The sequence below is a fragment of the Squalius cephalus genome (assembly GCF_949319135.1).
Source record: "Squalius cephalus genome assembly, chromosome: 7".
In the NCBI taxonomy this organism is placed as follows: Eukaryota; Metazoa; Chordata; class Actinopteri; order Cypriniformes; family Leuciscidae; genus Squalius; species Squalius cephalus.
This window is the reverse complement of record NC_137128.1, coordinates 14972258-14992396: the sequence shown is the minus strand read 5'-3', so window position 1 is coordinate 14992396 and position 20139 is coordinate 14972258. Positions and strand designations below refer to the sequence as shown.

General features: G+C 40.7%; 1 protein-coding gene across 1 annotated transcript in view; it reads left to right on the top strand.

Annotated features, from left to right (window-relative positions):
* Nucleotides 1-20139, top strand: part of acap2a (ArfGAP with coiled-coil, ankyrin repeat and PH domains 2a) — a 220598-nt gene that overhangs the window by 114664 nt on the left and 85795 nt on the right. Inside the window, exons 5-14 of the mRNA XM_079875651.1 lie at nucleotides 327-385; nucleotides 483-666; nucleotides 7660-7704; nucleotides 7845-7940; nucleotides 8028-8102; nucleotides 8216-8227; nucleotides 8731-8843; nucleotides 9166-9217; nucleotides 9301-9401; nucleotides 9487-9595. Coding sequence (XP_079731777.1) covers nucleotides 327-385; nucleotides 483-666; nucleotides 7660-7704; nucleotides 7845-7940; nucleotides 8028-8102; nucleotides 8216-8227; nucleotides 8731-8843; nucleotides 9166-9217; nucleotides 9301-9401; nucleotides 9487-9595 — 846 coding nt within the window. The remainder of the gene's footprint in view (nucleotides 1-326; nucleotides 386-482; nucleotides 667-7659; nucleotides 7705-7844; nucleotides 7941-8027; nucleotides 8103-8215; nucleotides 8228-8730; nucleotides 8844-9165; nucleotides 9218-9300; nucleotides 9402-9486; nucleotides 9596-20139) is intronic.

The window sequence follows — 20139 nt, the reverse complement described above, 5'->3', positions numbered from 1 at the left end:
TTGCGCTGAACCGCCCCCGGGAGCGCAAGTGTATTTCTTAGTTAACCGACGTGCGTCTGTGGAGGGAAAAGTCCTCTGTGCGTCAGGTGCAAAATAGGAATGATACATGCGTCGGTGTACAAAGTCAATTGCGCTGGGTGCAAGATAGGGCCCCATATGTGTTAATGTATTCCGTTCTAATTATTAGGTTAAATTATTGGGTTCAGCAATATGAAACAATACACATTCTATATTTCTCAAATGGCATCAGTTAGTTTTCTAAAATAAAACCCACCTTTAAAATTGATTGTATATTAGTGTTTTTTTTTTATTACCTTTCCTTTTAGATATTATTTGATCAAGCCCAGAGATCCATCAAGTCTCAGCTTCAGGCTTTTGTGAAGGAGTAAGTATTTAAGTTTTAAATGCTTTATACATTTTTTCAACACTGCTGAGAGGGTTGTTTTTGGGACCCTTTCTCCTCTTAAAACTTTGATTTGCAGAGACTTGAAGAAGTTTAAAGATGCTAAGAAGCAGTTTGATAAGGTGAGTGAAGAGAAGGAGGTGACCCTGGTGAAAAATGCCCAGGTGCCTCGTAACAAACAGCACGAGGTAGAAGAGGCCACCAACATCCTGACCACAACACGCAAGTGCTTCCGTCACATCGCCCTTGACTATGTGCTACAGGTTTGTTAAGCGCCCTTTCTTTTATTATTAAACATTTCCTAGTCAGTCCGTTTAGGTTGTAGTATCTATAGTATCTATCAATCTGTCTGTCTGACTGTCTATCTATAATTTTATGCTGTATATTATATAACTATAGGCTTAATGTGTGAGTGTACAATAAAGGGTGTGTGTAAAGCGTCTAGTGCAGTAGTGTAGTGGTGCTGGTAATTAGTGCATGCTGCATGCCGCGCTGTGCTCTCTGCTTGTTACTGTCTGCTTTCAGCTGTTGCCGCTGACTAGCCTTCTTGACAGAGGGTGAAAAGAGGAGCTGAGTGCGTAAGCCTCCTCCTGCCAGTACAGAGCCTCTCCACCACCAAGACTCCTATAGTGCCTCCTCGGGGCCACACATGGAAACTGGGTATCATACTGTCCCAGGCTAAACTACAGGGGATCTCGGAGCAGCAGTGGGCCCCAGAGACGTGCACAGTCCCACCACTGCGTGGACACGCCCGTCAGCCACTGTCCCAGCTATGGGCAAATAGCCCACTGCCTTGTGGTTAGTCTGTTGAGACAAGGCTAAGGGAGCACACCCTGACAGAAAAGCAATGCACTGGAGGTGCGTAAAAGGTGGGCCTTAACAGACGAAGGACCCGGCAGCCTCCTGCAGCCAATATGGGGGACCGGTTGTCCTGGGACCACCCTTGCCATCGGGATTTACCTCAACATTGTGAAGATGCTACTGGGGATGGCGCACCCCCTTTGGCACTTTAAAACCTTCCTTGTGCAGGTCTCCACCTCTGACCACGTTGACAATACCTGGACCCTACAGTGATGGGGCGTCTGGCAACGGGAGCAGGTACATTCTGGGACTGGGAGCTCCTAGTCAGAATCCTGCACGGCAGTGGCACAGGGTATTTGTTTGCTATCAACTGGGACTGAGTGGCAGCTGTTTCGGCAGACCCCTGTGCGACTGAGCAGCCCCATTTAGGGACCGCACTGCTCACCCCAATTGGGGAAGGGCCTAGAAAAGATGGCCTGAAAATTGCCCATTCAACCATTTACCTGGATAGGTTACCGCGCCTATCGGGTTATTCCACTACTGCGGTCGAAATAAGGAAAATAAGAAATAATACAATATAAAACTGGCAACATGGAATGTAAGGACTCTCCTGGACTCGCATGGCATCTCTGACAGACCTCACAGGAGAACAGCCCTGATCTCTGCTGAGCTGAGCCGCTACAACATCGACATCACTGCCCTGAGTGAGACCAGGCTTCTGGAAGAAGGCTCTCTAACAGAGGAAGGGGCGGGCTATACCTTCTTCTGGAAAGGTTTTCCCCCAGTTGGAAAACATCTTTATGGAGTAGGTGTAGCCATCAAGAACACCCTTCTACTAAGTCTCACAGAAACACCTGTTGGCATTAGTGAAAGGCTGTGTGGATGCACCCTCCCTCTAAACATTGGCACATGATTGATTTCATCATTATGAGGTGTAGTGACATCAAGGATGTTCTCATCACTAGTGCCATGAGAGGTGCAGAGTGCTGGACCGACCATCATATGATTGTGGCCAAGCTCAATATGAAAGTGTGTTCCCCTTTTCAGATGCAAAGGCCCAACAAAAAGAGGCTAAATTGTAACCGCTTGGGAAACATGGAAACAAAAAGTGAGTTTTGATGTTTCTTAGTCGGAAACTTGTCTGAACTCAGAAAACACCATGGAACGACAGTGGAACTATATTAGCGCTGTATCCTCTATGATGCAGCAGCCAAATCCATCGGCTATAAGAGCAAGAACCACCAAGACTGGTTTGACGATAACTCAGCCACCATCCACAACCTGCTTAAGGATATGGGAAAAGCACACCGGGCAACTTTAGACAGCCCTTCATCCATTAAGACTAGACAGCATTGGCAGGCAGCTCGGAGGAAAGGAAATAGGAAAAAGGAAATAGGAAAAAGGAAATACGGGCCATACAGAATGAGTGGTGGACTGAAAAGGCACATGAAATCCAATCCTTTGCCGATAAAAATGACATGCATCATTTTTATAATGCTGTCAAAACCATCTACGGTCCAACAAATCGCTGCGTCACTTCGCTGAAAACAGCTGCAAACACTTCTGAAGAACCAGAATAGTATCCCATTGAGGTGGGCTGACCATTTTGACAGCCTGCTTTATCAACTCTGATGCAGACCCCACCATCCTGGATGAATTGCCTGAACATCCATCATCTCAGTCTGGCACCAACCTTCCAGGAGGTTTTATCATCTGTCCGTTCCCTTAAGAACAACAAGTCCCCTGGCGCTGATAACATCCCTGCTGAGCTACTGAAGGAGGGAGGGTACATATGTATGCGCACCCTCTACCAGTACATCACCAAGGGTTGGACTGATGAGAACATCCCACAGCAATGGAGAGATGCAAACATTGTAGTGTTGGAAAGTTTTCTTTCATCGATGCAAGACCAGGAGACGTTGGGATAAGCAGAAGTGATTTATTGGGATCTTCGCTGTGTGTCGTCTGTAGTGTTCTTCCAAGTCTAACTCAAGACAGTTGCCTTGCAAATGTATAGACATTTAGGGGGAGGGATTTACATTGAGGTTTAACAAAGCATGTAAATGAGTATACAGGTTAAGGAACCCGCCCCAGACTGAGGGTCTGTTACCAGTCTCAATCCAATCAGCATAACCATTCAAACGCATAAGAGCTCCAAGAGCCATTACTAAATACAATATGCTTTACCGTGATGTTATGTATGGAAGCATATTTGAAATAGATTTAAAATTTGTAACCCTTCAGTAGTCATCTATAAGAACAAGGGTGACAAGGCTGTCTGCAGCAATATTAGGGTCATATCACTCCTTTCTGTTGGTGGTAAGGTCATGGCCAAGGTGCTGCTTCAGAGACTTATTAACAACATCACTGAGTCAATGCTGCCAGAATCACAGTGTGGGTTTAGAAAGAACAGGAGCACGATCGACATGATCTTCACAGCCCGGCAGCTTCAGGAAAAGTGCCGGGAGCAACATCAGGACATGTATGGCCTTTGTTGATCTCTCAAAAGCATTTGATACTGTGCAAAGAGTATCAAAACTGCATTGGCTCCCTATTAAACATCGCATAAATTTTAAAATATTGCTGATTACTTACAAAGCACTAAATGGTTTAGCTCCGCAGTACTTGAGCGAGCTCTTAACGCATTATAGTCCGTCACGTCTATTGCGATCTCAAAATTCCGGCCAGTTGATAATACCTAGAATATCAAAATCGACTGCTGGCGGTAGATCCTTCTCCTATTTAGCACCAAAACTCTGGAACAGTCTTCCTACCATTGTCCGGGAAGCAGACACACTCTGTCAGTTCAAAGCCAGATTAAAGACACATCTCTTTGACCTAGCTTTCACATAATACATTATAGACTTCTATAATTTAATGTTAGGCTGCATAGATTAGGTCAGCCGGAACCGGGAACACTTCCCAAAAATCCTGATGTACTCGTTACATCATGAGAAGAATGGCATCTACGCTAATTTTAGTGTCTGTATTTATCCCGAGGTTTTCCTGCAGCCTGCCGGATCCAGGCCGTATCCAGATCTGACGAAGGACCTTCGCCTGGACCGATGACAACGCAGTGCTGAAGTGCCAACTAGTCTCTCCCTATGGAGGATCCCTCTACCACTCTACAGATAAGGCGTTGTCGGGAAATTCGTTTCGCGTTCCTACCCCAAAGCAACAAAATAAAATAAAATTCTTTATCAAAATTTATAAGGAAAGACCAGTACTTTGTTTAGGCTTGGCTTGTAGGGAATTCCAAACCTGCGTATTTTCAAACGCACATAACTATAGAACCCACTCTAAATGCGCATGTGAACGCCATCAGCGTTTCTCACAGGTTCGCGTTTAAAGTCTGTGTAGAGGGAATGGTGTCGTCTTAGCGGCCCCTAATTTAATAACAAATGATCGTTGCGACGGAAGCAAATCAATCAAAACTAACTTTAGATGGAAAATAACTTAACTCTGCTATAAAGCCAAAACAATCTCTGTTACCTTAAATTATACGCTTATCTCTGTGAAGCTGCTTTGAAACAATCTACGTTGTTAAAAGCGCTATATAAATGAAGATGACTTGACTTGACTCAAAGAGAACTCTTATGGGATGTCCTGCTGAGGTTTGGCTGTCCCAATAAGTTTGTTAACATCCTCCACCAATTCCATGATGGGATCACTGCTCGGATGACCATAGGCGGACAACAGTCCGAGCCCTTCCTTGTACACACAGGGGTGAGGCAGGGGTAGGGGTGGGCGGTATGACCAAAATTCCATTTCACGGTATGACTAATTTTATTTCACGGTAACGATATATTTCACGATATAGTTATTTATATCTGTAGTTATTCTCGAAAAATCGACAAAAAGGGCTTTGTATAATAAATAAACCCAAATACTTTAGAAATGAAAAGTACTTCACTTTGTTTGAATTTTCTTTTTCTTTTATTTGGTAAATTATTTATTTGGTAAACTATTTTTAATAGCTAAATATAGTAAACAAAACACTCTCATCAACTTTTAGATGAACTGCCCCCAACTGATATTAAATACAACTCATAGGTGCAATTTAACTTTAAATAAAGTGTTGCTGAATAATTTTTCCATCTCATGATATTGTTTTACTTCAATCAGTTATCTGAATATTTTATATTGAACTAGCCTATTATATTCATAATAAATTAGTTACTTCCTTTTAATTTGGTACGATATTAGTAGATAGTGAGTCTACTAGTTATGTTTAAATGTTTTCCCGGTACATTTTTGCCATGTCTGCTTTTAAAGGGCTTGTTTTGCTCTTTTTGTGATATCTGGCAACCCGTCACCTAAAGCTTTAATCAAGAGATGTTCAGAAGTGTCAAGTTCATCAAGTTCATAAGTGACTAGGAGAACAGCAGTATGAAAACCGAACAGCAGCTACTGTTTGTGTCTAAGATTAGTAAATTATACACACCTTGTAACTGCGCCTTTATTTTACATAGCCCGTGAACACTGACACACCACATTCCCTCTCAGTGCGTGCACGCGCGCGTCTTTTGCATCAGTAAAATGCGATCGGTTAATTTGAGTGACAAGTTGTAATTACGCATTGAATCAAAGGAAGGTTTTATCCGCTGTTTCAGTGGCCAATTGTTGGAAGTTAGAAATATATAACTCGCGATGCATATTTAGTATTTTTTTTTTTTGCCTCAGATACAGGATTAAACATTTGCTCGCGTGTAGTAGCGTAAATACTACACATTGCTTCGCTCGCGTGTCATACTGAATGCGAGTTTCGTGTTTAAAAAGTAACTATACATAAGAGACAGAAGATGCAGACAACTATACATTATTTAAGGTTATTTCTATTTGTTACGATATTGATATATGAACTGTTGTTGTCAAATAAGCTTCATGTTTTCCCCGTTGCGATCGTGCACTCCTCTAAACTGTAGCCTACGGGTGCTGCACTGCTCTAGACTGCTGTACTTTCCCCCCGAAAATATCACGTTAACAACAACCCTTTAGAAAACGTAATTCCTTTGTGGATCCTCTTGATCTGATTTCTCCATGTTTCTTTGACAAATCTCAGTATCTCGGTCTATCGCACGCTGCATGTGAGTTAACCACGCCCACTTATTTACATGTTGCGGTATACACGGAATGAAAAAATCTATTACGGTTGACATTTTCTACCGCGGTAACGATATATACCGCCATACCGCCCAGCTAGGCAGGGGTGTGTGCTACCGCCAGTGCTCTTTAACATCTTCCTCCTGTGTGTCACCAAGCTTCTCCACAACGAGATTGAAAACAGCAGTGGTGTGGCAGTGGACTTCAGATTAGATGGTGACTTTTTTAATATTAGGATGCTACACACAACCACAAAAATCTGGAGCAGGTCCTGGAGCTGTAGTATGCAGACAACTGCTTTTGTGTCTCATTCTCCAGAGGATCTTCAAACTGTCCTTGCTGTGGCAGTGAGGGCGTACATAGGACTGTCAACACCACCAAGACAGAAGTGGTCTGCCAATGGAGTACCAATGTCCCACCCACATTACCTGCCTTCACTGTTGGAGATGAACAGTTGTCAGTAGTGCCATCTTTCAAATATTTGGGGAGTTTTCTCTCAGAGGATAGCAGCATCTACAATGAGCCGAATTAAACAGGCATCAGCTGCCTTTGGGAGACTTTGGTGTAGAGTCTTTCTTAATAAGAACCTTCATCCCTCCACAAAGGTTGCCATATACCAAGCGGTCTGTGTCACTACCCTCTTCTATAGCTGTAAAGCGTGGGTAACCTACAGCCGTCACATCAAGTCCTTAGAGCACTTCCACATAAGCTGCCTTCCCCGCATTCTGGGAATCACCTGGCGTAATAGTGTGCCTCACATTAAAATACTTAAAAAGACCAACTGCAGAAGTATTGAGGCCATGATTACCCAGCGCCAATTACAGTGGTTGGGGCATGTGATAAGGATGCCCCCATGTCGGCTGCCCCGCAGTGTACTATATGGCCAGTTACATCATGGTCGACACTCAGCTGGGGGGGCCGAAGAAGCGCTATAAGGATCAGATGAAGAACGCCTTGAGGAAGTGTAAGATCAGACCTGAGGATCTGGAAGATGTTGCTGCTGACCATACCATCTGGCGACAGCTGTGTAGAGATGGGGCTTGTACGCTAGAGATGAAGAGGACAACCAGAAGACAGCAGAAGTGAGCCAGGAGAAATACAGCTATAGCTGCCACTGTTACCACCACCAACACCATCACATACATATGCCCCACCTGCAATAGAGCTTGTGGGTCCAGGATAGGACTGTTCAGCCATCAAAGATCTCATCGTTAAAGGTGTGGACGTCATCATCAGATTTCGATGGACAACCGAAGAAGAAAGGCTTAAATCAGACAAGGCTTTGTCAATTCGACAAGTGTTCTGACCATCTTTCCATTTGTTGTTTATACCTGTTTTGCTTCTTTTTTCAGATAAATGTCCTTCAGTCCAAAAGAAGATTGGAAATCCTCAAATCTGTAAGATTTAGAAGAACTACAAATTAAAGTTAACTTAAGCTGCATTATTTACAGAGGAAAATTTAATTACAGATTAAAATATATAAATATATAAATATAAATATAAATATAAATATATTCTTTATAATCTGTCTTTGTAGATGCTGTCCTATATGAATGCCAACCTCACATTTTTCCATCAAGGATATGATTTCTTTAGCCAGCTTCAACCATTAATGAAGCAGCTCAGTGGTCAGGTACAAAGGCATGAACTAAAAATGTACACATGCATTTCATGTGTGTTCAAATGTGAAGCTCATTTTGTTGGGTGTTTGGTTTGTCAGTTGGATCAGCTGGTGGTGGATTCAGCAAAGGAAAAAAGAGACATGGAGCAAAAACACTCAACTATCCAACAGATGGTAAAATATGAGCAGAAACTAATTTTTAATTCCATTGAAAACACATACTTTAAGAAACTTCTTCTGTATCTTCCTCTACAAAAATCTAACTGTTTTATTTCTACACCAATCAGGCTGCTTTGCAGGTAAAACTTCTCTCTCTTAAAGTGTTGTAGGCAATTTTAACAAATAGCATTGGATATCATGAAGTATATTTCACCCAAGATACTAAGAAATTCTATTTTGCATAAAGAAATTTAAGCCTTTTTAGGACTATTCAGAAATTTTACATTGTGAAAATATTTATTAATATTTTTTAATATTTCAAAAGTATTTATACATCATGAATGTATTTTTTTGTATTGCTTTTATACTGATTTCTTTTATTTATTTCTTTTATCCTTGGATGGATAAAATATATTAAGAATCACAAATCTTAATGGTCCTAAAATATTTTTCTTTATCTATTTTTTAATTTTAATTTTAGTGTAAAATATGACACAAATATGTTCTCATTTGGTTTTTTTTTTTTATTTTTTTTTTTTTTTTTTTTATGCAGTAACTTTTCCCTGAAATTTTGAGCAACTATAATGAACCAATCACTGCATATAATATTACTGACTGTTACTTTTCTATGTGGTTGTTCAAGGATTTCTCCACTGAAGACACAAAACTGGAATATAATGTAGACACTGATAATGGAATAGCTATGGAGGGATACCTCTTCAAAAGAGCAAGCAATGCCTTCAAAACCTGGAACAGGTGTGGCTGCTCATTGTGGTAGTGAACTGTTTGTGTTGGTAGTAAGCTGACATTTCATTTCAGAATAAATTTTTCTCATCTGCAACTTTTTTAAAGATATTATTTTTTAGTATTTTTTTAGTATTTTTTATTTGCCCTCATCTTGTTTCTTGGCTTATTGACAGGTAGCATATTTGCATACTTCTTTAGTTTGAAATCATTTGCCACACATCCTGGATCTCCAAAATCATCTTGAACACTTTTTACTTTCTACTGTCCACAAATACTCTCTCATAAAACCTTTAATCTGTGGCTGAATCCAGTTATTTTCTTCCCCTAATAGACGATGGTTTTCTATTCAAAACAGTCAGCTGGTTTATCAAAAGAGATTCAGGGTAAGTCTGTTGTAAAGACTTAAATAAAGTTGTTGCACTGTAACTACAGTGGTTTTCTACAGTTATGTGCTGAAATGTTTCAGGATAACCCCACTGTAGTGGTAGAAGATCTGAGACTCTGCACTGTTAAACACTGTGAGGATGTGGAAAGACGGTTCTGTTTCGAAGTGGTGTCCCCATCCAAGTATGTTTGAGTCTGTCTTCTCTGGGTAGCAGTATGAGTCTTTTTTGTATTCAAAGTTTGACTTGTATGACCTGTTACGTATCAGGAGCTGGATGATGCAGGCAGACTCTGAGAAACTGCGGCAGGCATGGATCAAAGCTGTGCAGAACAGCATTGCTACGGCCTTCAGAGAGAATGGAGAAGAAACGACTATTGTGAGTCAACTCAACACACATTAATCTAGTACTTGTCAGAGCTGGGACTCAAATTCAGGTCAATGGTGTGAGAGTCAGACTCTTCAAGCCACTGGAACGTGGTTAACCCAAAAGTAAAGATGCACTTTGGAAATGTTGAGATGCAACAGAGTTTAATTAAAAGTTAAAGCAACAAAAAATCTACTGATATAGCATGATATACTGATATAGCAATAGGTAATTCCCAGACAGTGTTGGACAGTAATGCATCACTTATAACACGTGTAATAATATTACTTTTTGCAGTACTAATGTTGATACTAATGCAGTACTAAAACTAATGTTGTAGTAACTAATTACTAATAAGATTTCAGTAATAATATTAGTTACCATCCATAAAATAGCTTGTTACAATGTTCAATACAATAAGCTCAACCCCTACTTGCTTCTAGCTTGCTGCAATGTTGATGTCACATGTAGATTACAAAAATGAACTTTGTAATATGTGGATTTTTGGAGTTCAAATCAGTAGTCTTGATCACTGGTCTTGGATTCAGCAAGCTAGAAATATTGACTGATTTTGTTGGGGGAAAAAAATTACAATTGTTGTCAAATAAGTTGTGGCATTACTTTGGCATACCCATCCACATCCCTTTGATCCCAAATTACATTATACTCATTTACAAAAGAAAAGAAAACAAAACATTTTCTTACAACCTTACATGAATTCTTTGACAACATGTATCATGAAATATAATCGTATCTGGGTAAAAGGTGAATTATATATATTGTATAAAGATCAAGCTACACGTGTTAATTTATGAGATTAATACTATGCTTTTACACAAAGTTCAATGTAAACCACCATCTAGTGTTGTAATAACTTCCGACTGCAATCTAATGTGGTCATTTTGGTCATATAATGAAGCAGACATATGTTGTTTGTAGCAGTTTAGAAAAAGCTAATCCCTTTCATTTAGCTTAGCATTTCTCATGTAAACATCCTTTATTCCAAAAAAAAATGGTCCAAATCTTATGAAAATCACAAACAAATCATATGCTGTCGTAATCATATGTTTATTAGCTTCACCTTTCATGAGTAGAAATGTTTTTGTGGGTTAGTACAGTATGTACGGAACAGAACACGTAAGTGGAACTTCATCATTGGAAGAGACAGGGCGGGTTATAGAGATGTATACGTAGATGCCACATTTGACCGCTCCGACCCGTCAACTCCAGTGGGTGAACGTGATTTCACCAAGTACCACATGTTCCTGGATCAACATCTTTGTTGATCCTGGAACAACTTTCCAATCAACCAATCAGATTTGAGGGACACATTTACAGTTTATGTCAAGTTTAGGCTTAGACCCAGGATGAGGTGCTTCAACATCAGTGTTATTCACCTCTCATTTCCCTCTGATTTTAGGGAAAAGTTATGGGTAGGGTTAGGTTTAGGGGTAGGAATAGGGTAAGGACTAAATTTTGGGACAGGAATGTTATTTCAGAATCAACAAAATATTATGATCCAGGACTTTTAGTCATCTGAATTGTTGAAAAAGAAAAGATTAAAAAAAAGATTTTAAAATCTAATGGGTTTAGTTAAATTGTAATGCATTAATTTTGAATTTCTCTAAAATTTCCAAACCCATTATATACTCCCAGAGAAAACATCTACTAACCTGTTAATATGAATGATTTTAAAGTTTGAACATGCAATACAGACAGATTTAACTGCTGTGACATAAAAATATTATCTTAAAATTAAATAAAACCACTTCTCCAAAAGAAGATCACAGGCTTCCTTTAAGTGAATGATATATGCATTCTTTATAACAATTTGCATACATCTTTCTTTATTCTTTCAAGCAGACATGAAGAGTTCAGATGCAAAAGCCTCTAAGTGCCATCTGAAATTTTCTTCTAGAATGATCATTTTTATGAAGCTTGTATATTTAAGTTCAGTAATTTCACTTAAAAGGTAATGAAAAATACCTATGAATTGTCATTTAAGTGAAATTACTGAACTTAAATATACAAGCTTGATAAAAATTCATTCAAAAATCATTCTAGAGGAAAATTTCAGATGGCACTAAGAGGCTTTTGCATCTCTCTTCACATATTTATTTGTATAAATTAAATATAATTAATTCTTATTAAAGAGCACTGAATTCTTTTCTCTTTTTCTTTTGTTGTTTGATTAATATTAAGTCACTGTCACGCACATGTCAACTCATGTCCCGGCAGGTAGATCATCACGTTATTCAAATGTGCGCATCATCTACCACAAACTCGGGACATCAGCTCTGACTGGATCTCGTCCCAAATTGTCCCTACCAAACCATTTTCGTCTAGTTTTATTTATGTATAGTTTTATTTAGTTATCGTCTCGTTTTCGTCTGTGAAAAAATGTTGTTGACGAAAATAATGAGTAAAATTAACGAAATTTGGAACGTTAAACATTTGAGATGCTGTCGTCACTCACAATAAAAATCGATGAGTTTTCCAAGATGCCAAAACATTGCACAAGCCTTTGGTTGTAAAAACCGCCGAGATTTAAATTCCTGAAGAAACACAGGTGAGAATGTTTTGGTTTGTGCTTTTATATGTATTAACTCAATATTACTGTCACAAACTCATCCTCTGTACCTGCTCCAGATTCCTCAGCTCCACCCACTCGTTCCCAATCCCTGGAATATTAACCATTATTCATTCATTCAGAGTCATTAAGAACTCCCATAAAGCCTGTGTACACCTCACTCCGCTTCCAATGACCGCAGTGGAAGATGACGGGTACGCCTCTACCTCTTGGTGCTGGACGATTGGGATGGTTGGTATGGAACTCAGTCAACAGAAATAGGTCCAGAATGTCGTCACGAGCGACCCAAGATCTTTCCTTGGGGTGTGACCCTCCCAATCGAGGTATTCCAGGCGGCCGCCCCATCGTCGGGAGTCCAGGATACTGCTGACTTTATAGATGTGTTCCTCATCTGCATCCACTGGAGGATGAAGAGGTATGTCATCAGCACCAGACCCTGGGGAAGAAGGAACCAGAGGATTAGTGAAAGGTTTGAGTAGTGATACATGGAATGAAGGTGGTAGTGAGGTGGAAGGTTCAGATGGTAGGTGACTTAGTTGATCTGCCTCTGGATGGACAATGGACTGACGTAGCGGGCACTTGCGATGGGCAGTCGAAGACGGATGTCCCTGATGGAGAGCCAGACCTTCTGTCCCGGATGGTATTGGGGTGTCGCAGCTCTTCTTGCGTCAGACTGGCTCCTATGTTTCCAAACTGCCCTCTGCAGATGGATGTGAGTCCCAGACCCTCTCGCTCTCCTGGAACCAATGGTTGACAGCTGGAATGTCGAAAGGCTCACCTGACCAGGGAAACTGTGTCTGTTGGTAACCGAGTATGCACTTAAAAGGGATTAATTCAGTGGTGGCTTGACACAGAGAGTTCTGAGCATACTCGGCCCAAGGGAGATAGCGGCTCCAGCTGTCTTGGCGATTGTGGGAATATGACCGCAGATATCCCCTGGATCTTCCGCTCAGTCTGGCCATTGGACTGAGGGTGGTACCCCAAAGACAGACTTAGATCACCCCATCACCCCATGCCCCGATCACACCTAACGCTTCAGTGAGAAGCGCCTTTTTTCAATTTGTTTCCACTGTCCAATCGAATGAATGGAGAGGCAGGCCTTTGCTTTGAACGCCCGGAGAGTGCGATGATGGAGGATAAACTTGTGGTGCTCTCACGGGTTACCAGGAGCTTAACGACTTCACAAACCAACTACCACAATGTTAACAGAAAATAATTAAGTTAATAAAAGGCTGATTTGACATTTACTTGACTGACTGGACAGCTGTTTCGGTGGTTGCCTAGCAACATAAAATGATAAGATGCTTGCTGAAAACATCCTGGAACACCCAGCACTCAAGGGGGGTTTCCTCTTAATTTGAAGTTTCTGGACTCTCAATGGTGGTGGAGTTGTTTACAATGGTTTCAGAAGATGATGCTTTACTGTTGATGGATGGTTTGATGGACAGTTTCTTGACAGTCTTGATACAGAAATCACTCCACTGTTGAATCATCATTCTTCCAGCAGATGGTAGGATAGTGTTGTAACATCCATGGGCTGGTGACGTCAGCAGTGGTACCCTCCACCATCATGAATGAAATCTGTTCCTGATGGAGGCATCCGATGCGGAGCATCAAAGTGGGGGTGCAGTGTCGAATGTAACCACAGCCCAGAGGTTTTCCCCTGGATTGAGTGGATGTTTAGAGCTTCTGAGCAGGTTATTTTCTGTAGGTGGAGCTTGCAGAGAAGGTTGCCTGCCGATCCCAAGTCAATGAGAGCTTTCACTGCAACAGAATGACAGGGAGTCATTACATTGACATCAGTTCTTGTCAAGGGTGTAATAGGAGGTAGTTGGATAGTACTCACCGCTGAGCATGGTGGACTAACTGGACACACTGGCATGGGATGTCCTTCTGCCCAACAGTACAAACAAAGTCGATTAAAGACTATTCGTTGATGCTCTGTATTTGACCAGTTGAAGGTGTCAATCAGCATGGGTTCAGGTGTTGGGGGTGCGAAAGATGATGAGGAGGATGGAGGATGCAGAGCGGGCTGAGACATCGGGAGATTTGGATGGAATGCTGAATAAAACTATGGCTGACCTATGACATCATCATAGATCGCCATCTGTTGACGGATGTCAGAATTGAGACCTTGACAGTTGGCTGTGATCTAAGCGGTTTCGTTCCAAATTCTGATGGTAGTGTTGGAAACGTATTATTCCTTCATCGAAGCAAAAACCAGGAGACTTGAGATGGATCTTATAAGCAGAAGAGATTTATTCTTCCAAGTAGTCTGTAGTTCATCATCATCATCAAGACTAACTCAAGACAGTTGCCTTGCAAATTTATAGACATTTAGGGGAAGGGATTTACATTGAGGTTGAACAAAGCGTGCAAATTAAGTATACAGGTTTAGGTAAAACACCCTAGACTGAACGTCTGGCCAATCCTAATTCAATCAGCATAACAGTCTATTGCATTGCAAATTGCATAGACGAATCATTCGTGTGCTAATCCCATCAGTCTGAGTGAAACTGGGACTCCAAGAGCCATTAAAGACAATAAGGAGAAAAACAGGAATGGCAACTTTGCTGAGCAGAATCATTATCTTACCCTTAAACGCTAAATACAATATTCTTTACCGTGATGTTATGTAAGGAAGCATATTTGAAATAGATTCTTAAATTTGGAATCCTTCAGTCCTCCGTTTGAGAGTTCTTAAAAACTCTCACAAAATACAAATTTAGACACTCAAAAGTTAATTCTTGTAACTTGTGTAAGTTACAGGCACATAGCATGATCTGTGTTGTTCATCTGTAATTGCATGCTGACAGAAACAAACATGCAATTAGGGTCCGTGAAGTCTCTGCGTTGTGTATTTTTTCTTTTATGGTTGGAACTCATTTTCTCGTGAACAAGTTTCTGAACCATGAAGAATTATCTTCAGTCATCGGGTGTGTAATTTTGTTGAAAGATCAAGATTGCTTGTTGGTTAAACCGACATTAACCCGGTGCAGCACTCATGTAATGGTGCAGGCTTGTAGTCTTGATCATGTCGATGGATGACTGAAGGTTTCGTATGTAAGTCTCTGCGTTGTGTATTTTTCTTCTGTGTTGGTTGGCTCGGCAGTGGGTCTAGTTGTTTTCTTGAGGTTGTGGCTTCATATGCAGGTGAGGAGGTCTTTGCATATGGATATCGGGACAGCCATCAAGTGGTATCTGCACAGAGGAAGAAAGAAAACAAAAGACGATAGAGCAGTATTTGTCCAAACACTAGGGTTGTAGCAGTATTTGTTTAAACACTAGGGTTGTAGCGTTTTCAGAGTCTGCTGTTGTTGTTTCATTCTTTCCCTATTTCTTAATTGATTTGACACCTATGGACCAGTGAGGTAAGGATGGACTAAATGGGGAAAAGCCTATGAGGTAGTGTCTTCACCCTGGGTTCACCCCCGAACGCCTGTTGCGTTCAGTTCTTCCCAGGGCACCTCACTTGTCCGTGTGTCCTATCCTGTCCCTGTAGAAGGGGTAAACAACTGTACAGTGTGTGAGAAAATTGGCACATTTCCATTCTCCAGTGAAACATCAGTCCTAATAAGCATCATAACAGAGGTGTCTGACTGGAATATTCTGTGGTATAACATTTAAGGCTGTGAGTCTTACTTAATGTCTCCCAAAGAAAGGCTGTGACAGTCAATAAGTCTTTCATCTTTGTTGTAAGTTACTGGGGAGATTAAGCAATCACAGCCCAAAATGGTTAACACCGTATCAAGTTGCCCCACGAGTTTAACGAAGCTGCTTCAGAATAGCAAGCAGGCTGAGCAGAAGCTGAGTAACCTTGTTAACTTCTTTAAAATTCTTTTTGCTTTTCCTACACTCATTCATTGAATGGCCTGGTTTACCACAGTAATTACAGCTGCCCTCTCTCTTAGGACGTTTGCGTTTCTGTTCATTCTCTGTGTTGCCCTTAAAGGATGCTGCTGCAATTTTTACTCTTGCCTTGACATCAGAGTCTCTTTCCCAAGTAACTAAACTGTCCAAGTTGTCTTGCAGGGTTCTCGTACACCATGTGATGTTTAAGTAAGGCAACGCCTTTCTGTGTTCTGGCAAAAGACAATGAAACCATGTGCGAACCAAAGGGCCATTATCACCTAACACCTTCTCTGGAGTGTCTGCAATTCCACTGTACACTGCAGCTGACTGACAGAATCGTTCTGTGTACTCACAAACAGTTTCACCCTTCTTCTGTACACATTTGGTAATTTTCGACCAATTGATTTTGGGTCCTAAGATATTCTTTAGGATTTTCAAAACACCTTCTCTCAAATCGCCTTTACTGCCATTTTGTAGTTCGGAAGTAACAGCAGACTCAAAATTGTTGAATTCAGATTCAGTTAGAATTTGTGACATCAGCTGTGTGACTTCTGGCAACGACATGTCGTAAAGACGCATTTTACTGATCAATGCTCTTCTAAATTCAGAAAAATGTGTGCGTGCGGAGGGTAAGCTTTGGGATAGTCTCTCTACATCTTTAGGACCTAACGATGTTTTGGCAACAGTTTGCATTTGGACAACAGAAGAGTTGGGAGTAACACTTTCAGTTCCCTGAGATCTTCTCCTAGCCCCACAAACCTGCACTGAATCTACAGGCTCATCAGTTACTAATTGGATGGCTACATCTGTTTCAAAGAAAGCTTTTAAGTCAGGATAATTGTTATCAGGCTGACTAACTTCTTCCACATCAGTTTTTTTCTGCATCTTTGTTGCGGTTTACTTTCTTAGTCACAGAAGATAATCTAGTACGGAGCTCTTTGATCTGTTTCTCTAGCTCTGAATTGCGCTTAGACTGTTCTGTAGCTTTTGCTAAAACATTCTCTGTGACAACAAATAATGCCCTTCACATTGTTTTTGCGGATGCTTGCTCCAAGCACCTTTTTACAATCTTCAATAGACCATACTTTGTCTGCATCAATGCCAAATTTCTTTGTCAAATTCAATCTGACTTCCTCAGTCACGATTGAGTCCATGTGCTCTCTTAACAGACTTAAACTCATTGTCTGTCCATAACGGGCTAGCTAATCCACCCTTCTCTGTCGTGGGAATCAGCCTAGTATTCCTTCTAACCATTTTGTGAGTTGCTTTGTTACCACACAAACAAACACTAAAAACTTCTCTCTACTGTCTACAATAGAGGGAACACTTGTTAACACAGATCAACTATTGTTAACCTTCCTTGCCCAGAGCAAAGGATAACACAAAGTACTAGCGCTTTACGCTAAACTTCCCTGCCTGAAAACAGAGGATAAATTTCATCTCTAAAAGACAATTTTTAGAGGATAACTTAGTTAACCAAACCCTGTTTGTTAACTTCTCTGAACGGCGCAGAGGAAAAAACAAATTTGTACTGGTTTGCAACAGTTCTTTGAATGGAGTGAAATTCACCAACCCTTGGTTGTAAAGGAAGATTCAGTCTGGAAATCTTTGTTCAGCTGGAAGTTTCGCTCTGGATTCCAAAAGATGCAGTCTGGAAAGCAGATCTTTGTTTGAGCTTGAAGTTTTCAAACTGGAGGAAGCTGGAAAGATTCAGTCTGGCAATCTTCATTCTTTGTTGAGCTTGAAGTTTCAAGATTCAGATCTTTGAGCTCAAAGTTCTTTGAGTTTCCTTTTTCTCCATCCGGGTCGCGGCAGCAAATTGTTGGAAACTTATTATTCCTTCATCGAAGCAAAAAGACTTGAGACTTGAGATGGATCTTATAAGCAGAAGAGATTTATTATTCCAAGTAGCCTGTAGTTCATCATCATCATCAAGACTAACTCAAGACAGTTGCCTTGCAAATTTATAGACATTTAGGGGGAGGGATTTACATTGAGGTTGAACAAAGCATGCAAATTAAGTATACAGGTTTAGGTAAAACACCCTAGACTGAACGTCTGGCCAATCCTAATTCAATCAGCATAACAGTCTATTGCATTGCAAATTGCATAGACGAATCATTCGTGTGCTAATCCCATCAGTCTGAGTGAAACTGGGACTCCAAGAGCCATTAAAGACAATAAGGAGAAAAACAGGAATGGCAACTTTGCTGAGCAGAATCATTATCTTACCCTTAAACGCTAAATACAATATTCTTTACCGTGATGTTATGTAAGGAAGCATATTTGAAATAGATTCTTAAATTTGGAATCCTTCAGTAGCTAGTAGGGGTGGCACGGTACATGAAAAAACATCCGAACCGTTCGGTTCGCTTGTCTCGGTTCGGTGCGTGTGTGCGTCGCACGGTTCGCACGGTTCAACGCATGCGCAATGTAGCCTCGTGCCCGTGCTAATACAATGCTAAATCATAAATCAGATGTATGCAGAATAACATTACGATGTCCAGCAATCGATTTAAATAGTGCACTGGGTTTACTTAGACATTTAATGAGATCTACTCCACTATATGCTGTTTTTTCATGTGAATAAATACATAGATCGACTGTTTCACGTATGTAGGCTACTTCAATGGTCCAGTGGAATAACTTTTGCCAAGCGTGTCAGAGGTTCTGAGTTCTAATCCGCACTCGTATATATTTTTTTCTTTTTCATCAAAACCGATTATGTTTATCAGTGGTTGTATATCAAGCAGGGACAGATTTGTGTGAATTTTGTTATGATTTCATCGGAAAGAATAGAGAGTCTCCACAACGGATTGAAGCGCGCGTCCCAGTGTAGACTGTGCGGCGTGTGTGCGAGCCAGAAGAGAACACTGTATCAGCGCCACTGATCGCAGCGGCAACGAGCACTTTGATCACTTGATTTAAAAAACAACAACCACATTTCAGCGCTAGATTGCTTCTTATTTAACAAACGAATGAAAAGAATACTTTGCTAGTTAACTGGAGATGCTTTATTTATTTGTATTGGTAGCCTACATCCGTGCCGCGAGATGTTTCGAAAGTGGTGGGGTAAATATCGACCCTGGCAAAAAATGGTGGGGAAATGTCCCACTCGCAAATTACGCCTATGATGACGAGACACGAGGAGAAATTGACAAAGAACTGTCCGACACAGCCCACGTAGCTCTCACTACAGATGGATGGACCTCCAGGGCCACTGAAAGTTTCCTCACGGTAACCGCTCACTCACTCACTATATTACTTCGAAATGGGAATTCTGGTGCTTGGGGATGTGACTGACTCTGTGACAGTTACATTGAGTTAAAGGGATAGTTCACCCAAAAATTAAAATTCTGTCATCAATTACTCACCCTCAAGTCCTCCCAAACCTTTTTAGACTTCGGAACACAAATGAAGATATTTTTAATGAAATCTGAGAATTTTTTGTCCATCCATTGACAGCTATGCAACCACCACTTTGACACTTCAAAAAGTTCTTAAAGAGATTGTAAAACTAATCCTTGTGAATTGAGCGGTTTAGTCCAAATTTTATGGAGATATGATCACTTTATATGATGAATAGATTAAATTTAGGCTTTTTATTCACATATAAACAATGATCAGCGAACATAAACAGAAGTTCAACCAAACCTGCGTAACACAAGAATGAACCTCATTGGTTCTTGAGGAAGCTCAAACATGCTGCGTAACACACAAGAATAAACCTCATTGGTTCTCACATCAAGCAAACATGCTTGAGCTTCCGTTTACCAAAACTGATGTTGATGAATGTGTCTGCAGATGTTTATAATTTTAGCATCTGTTGTTCACCTGAACTAAATAGTTTTTATTTGTATAAAATATCAAAATAACAGTGAGATGCCATGGTGAGCAAGTACATTTATTACACTCAGTGTATGGCCAAACACTGTGGAACACTGTGTTACCAGAAACACCGGTAACACCTACCAGGGTTGCCAGGTCTCCTAAACAAAACTAGCCAAATGACCCAAAGCCCATTGACCCTATCCCAATTATCAAAACTCAAGATATGACACTTCCATACCTACAATACATTTTTATAGTAACTGTTATGCACTATACACAATTT